This window comes from Gobius niger (assembly GCF_951799975.1).
Source record: "Gobius niger genome assembly, chromosome: 12".
NCBI classification, from domain to species: Eukaryota; Metazoa; Chordata; class Actinopteri; order Gobiiformes; family Gobiidae; genus Gobius; species Gobius niger.
The window spans coordinates 19189529-19193346 of record NC_136863.1 but is presented as its reverse complement, the minus strand read 5'-3'; the positions used below and the strand labels follow the sequence as shown (position 1 = coordinate 19193346).

The 3818-nt window shown below is 37.8% G+C and overlaps 1 protein-coding gene across 1 annotated transcript in view; it reads left to right on the top strand.

Moving 5' to 3' along the window:
* The window catches only part of LOC306972035 (anoctamin-1-like), a 7456-nt gene extending 4332 nt beyond the window's left edge, over positions 1 to 3124 (top strand). The window contains exons 3-11 of the mRNA XM_079568478.1: positions 494 to 603; positions 1077 to 1134; positions 1339 to 1439; positions 1515 to 1657; positions 1732 to 1884; positions 1968 to 2020; positions 2141 to 2325; positions 2393 to 2489; positions 2553 to 3124. Of these exons, the coding sequence (XP_079424604.1) occupies positions 494 to 603; positions 1077 to 1134; positions 1339 to 1439; positions 1515 to 1657; positions 1732 to 1884; positions 1968 to 2020; positions 2141 to 2325; positions 2393 to 2489; positions 2553 to 2744 (1092 nt within the window). The 3' untranslated portion in view covers positions 2745 to 3124. The remainder of the gene's footprint in view (positions 1 to 493; positions 604 to 1076; positions 1135 to 1338; positions 1440 to 1514; positions 1658 to 1731; positions 1885 to 1967; positions 2021 to 2140; positions 2326 to 2392; positions 2490 to 2552) is intronic.
* The last annotated feature ends 694 nt before the right edge of the window (positions 3125 to 3818 follow it).

Here is a 3818-nt window from a genome sequence, read left to right as displayed (position 1 = left end):
TGTGTGTGAATGAATGGCAGCCTCGAATGAAGTCTTACTCTTAATATAATGTATGAACTGCTGGCACAATGCATGCAAAACCATGACTGACACATTATATTGTGAGATAAAGCCAATGCCTGACAATGTTTATTTTTTTGGGTGATCTTATCGGGTTCAGGATTGAGTCAGCTGCTTTACAAGGCCTGCACATTAAAAAGAGAAATGGCGTCTGGAGCAAGGGGAAGCAGCTACTTGACTTACAATGCCACGAGATTGAGATTTATCGAAATGTTAAAGACAAGCTTTAGTTTTGAGATGTCAAGTCTGTCTCTCTGAAAAGCACAAATGAGTTTATTGTGTGTGTTAGTTTGTCCCTCCCATATGATAAAGTGTATTGTATTTTGGACATGGAAAATCTTGGAAAATGTTTTTGAAGGTTCTACTACAATACTAAATTCCTGGATGACTAAAGCATTCACTCTGTGTTATTGCTCCATGTGTTCTTGTAGAGGTCCCCAAAACGGACAAGAGTTTCGAGGAACGACTCATCTTTAAGACCTTCGTTCTCAAATTCTTTAACGCTTTCACTCCTATTATCTACATCGCTTTCTTCAGGGGAAGGTGAGTACTTTTATTTGCCTCATTAACCTCTTACCCCTGCCTGTAACCAAGCGCATTTTCTCCTGTTTGGTAGTACCCAAATCCAAAAGCTTCTCGACTGGAGAGCAGCGGCGTAATGCCTCATTTGAAAGCCAAGACCTACAAAAGTAATCGTCACAGTTTTCAAGCATTTTTGTTTTGATGCTTTTTTTGGTCACGTTTTTGCATCACTTTTTATCACTTTTTGGTTGTTTTTTGTTACATTTTCGTCACTTTTTGTGGCTTTTTCATTGTGTTTTTTGTTGTGTTTTCGCCTCGTACTTGTCACTTTTTTTGTTGAGCTTTTAACCTCGTGTTCGTCGATATTTTGACCCTTTTAAATTTGGGTAAAGCCAAGTGGAGAAAATGTGCTCGGTTCAGGTGGGGGTTAAGAGGTCTGATACTGTATATTTACACACACACAAGTTAACCATATGCTTCTAACATCGCTGTAGGCTAGTTGGCAGACCAGGAAGCTACTTGTATGTGTTTGAGTCATACAGGATGGAAGAGGTAAGGCTTTTTGATGGCTAAGCAGTGAGATTTTGCTTTCATCCATTCACATTTACCTGTACACTATTGTTCTATTGCTTAAATTTGAGGAAATTTATCTATTGTAGACCATATTGTTCAATCAGTCTTTTAAAATCCAATGAAACTGAAGAAAGAGCATTTGATCAGTTCTTTAGAAGATGCTTTAATCCAAATATATCGCAGTGTGCCCATGGAGGCTGCCTGATGGAGTTATGTATCCAGCTCAGTATAACCATGTTGGGAAAGCAGCTCATTCAGAATAATCTGTTTGAGATCGGAATACCGTAAGTACACAGGATTAATAAAGTTCACAGTTGATTGTTAAGCATTCATGAAACACTGTATTCTCTGTTTCTCAGTAAACTAAAGAAGCTGATCCGCTACATCCAGTCGAAGCAAGAATCGTACCAAGAGCAGGACACGCAGAAAAGGCTGCAGAGATACGAGACGGACCACTTTCTGGAGCCTTTTGCTGGACTGACGCCAGAATATATGGAGATGAGTTAGTATATCCATCTTTTTTATAATACTGTACACTGGATGCGTTTGTGCTTACATGGGATTTGTCTGTCGCAGTCATCCAGTTTGGTTTTGTCACATTGTTCGTGGCATCCTTTCCGTTGGCGCCGTTATTCGCGCTCCTCAACAACATCATTGAGATACGACTCGACGCGAAGAAATTCGTGACAGAGTTGAGGAGACCGGTGGCAGCAAGAGCCAAAGATATTGGTAAGATTGGACCCAGTATCTGATCATTTAGAATTACCTGCTGTATACTGGGCTGAAATCATACCATTCATCTATATTTACAGGCATATGGTACAACATACTAAGGGGAGTTGCAAAAGTGGCAGTAATCATAAATGTAAGTCAATTCCTCAGTACCTTTTTTATGTATATCTTTGTTTTTTGATATATGCACAGACTATTTCTTATATTGTTCTGTATTATTTTTGGTCTTTTTTTTTGGTCTTTTAATTCCTAGGCCTTTGTAATCTCCTTCACCTCAGACTTCATACCTCGGATGGTGTACCAGTACATGTACAGCCCCGATGGCTCAATGCACGGCTTTGTCAATCACACACTTTCGTATTTTAACGTGAGCCACTTCCAAGAGGGAAAAGAGCCCATGGATCCAATGCGTCTCGGCTTTCCTGTGGACATTTGCAGGTTGGTTGGTGCAATTAGAGGATTCATTGTCTGTGGAAGACTTGATATTTTTGAAGTATTTATTCAGGTATAAGGACTACCGAGAGCCGAATTTTCCATATGATATCACCAAGGAATTCTGGGCAGTGCTCGCAGTCCGCCTGGCCTTTGTCATCGTTTTTCAGGTAAAACGACTAAGCTCATTTCCCAGTTTCACTCGAATATTGATTGTTCTTTTCTTTTTCCAGAACATTGTGCTGATCATGAATGACATTGTGGACTGGTTAATACCAGACATACCCAAAGACATCAGTCTCCAGATACACAAGGAAAAGATTTTGCTGGTGGAACTTTTCATGAAAGAAGAACAAATGAAGAAGATCACTCAGGAGGAGAGACTGAAGCAACTTCACAAAAGAGGAAATCAAGTGCAAGTGTAATGTAGGGAGCGTGTTTGAACAACTGCACAAAGCTTTTTATTAAGCCTACATATCTAAATGACATTCCAACATATGCAATAATGCAAGCAAAACTGCATGTCTTAACAGACCAAATCTGGCTTATTTTAGGTTATAAGTCCTCAGTATTTTTAAAGAAGAATGCTGTATGCCGGATATTTTGTAAATAATGTATATTTGTCACTAATAATTACATACACACTATATCAAGTTTAAATTGATCAGTTTTTGAGCCCATTCTCCTCAAAGGACTGGATGAAATTGACACGGGCTACTGTTGGTAATTATTAATGACTGTATTATATGACATCTATGTGTCTTAAGTCGCTTCTGACCTTTACAGAAATATCTTTACAATAATTTCTCGCAATTTTTGTTGTAACATAAAAACAAAACATGTTTCACATGTTACAGTGTAATAAATGTATAATAAACTGTTATTAAAGTGGACACCACTAGATGGCACTGTATGACACATTAATGTGGCATTTCCACATGAAAACAGTTCCCACTTTAAACTCTCAAAACACCACAGTGTTTCAAATACTAGAATATTAATGAAAATGACCCAAAACAGTTTTTTCTACTGAGGAACAGTGCATTTTAAATGAGGATAAAGTAGATATGGGTCACTGTGCATTGCAACTTTCTAGCTTTATTACCAAATTAAAATTGATTACTAAAAGTCAAGAACTATACATAGGTACAGTATGTGAAAAAGGAAAAGCCAGTCATTCAATATTTGCTTTAATTTCATTATGCAATTCTTATATAAAATCCTGTCTTCGTTCTTACTGTTGAAACATAATGATCTTAGTTTAATGCAGTTATGGACTTGACAACTTGCACAACAAAAATGAACATAAATATGAGCAAAGCATTTTGGGAAATTGATCACAACTGCATGAAAGATTAAAACTGGAGAGTTGAAAACAACAATGTAACACAATGTCTCAGCGACCTTTCCCTTGACAGAAACTTGACCAAGTTCTTGCTTTCCCCTGATACATTAGAGACACATTGTGAGTGGGAGTTAAACTCCCCAAAGTCCGATAA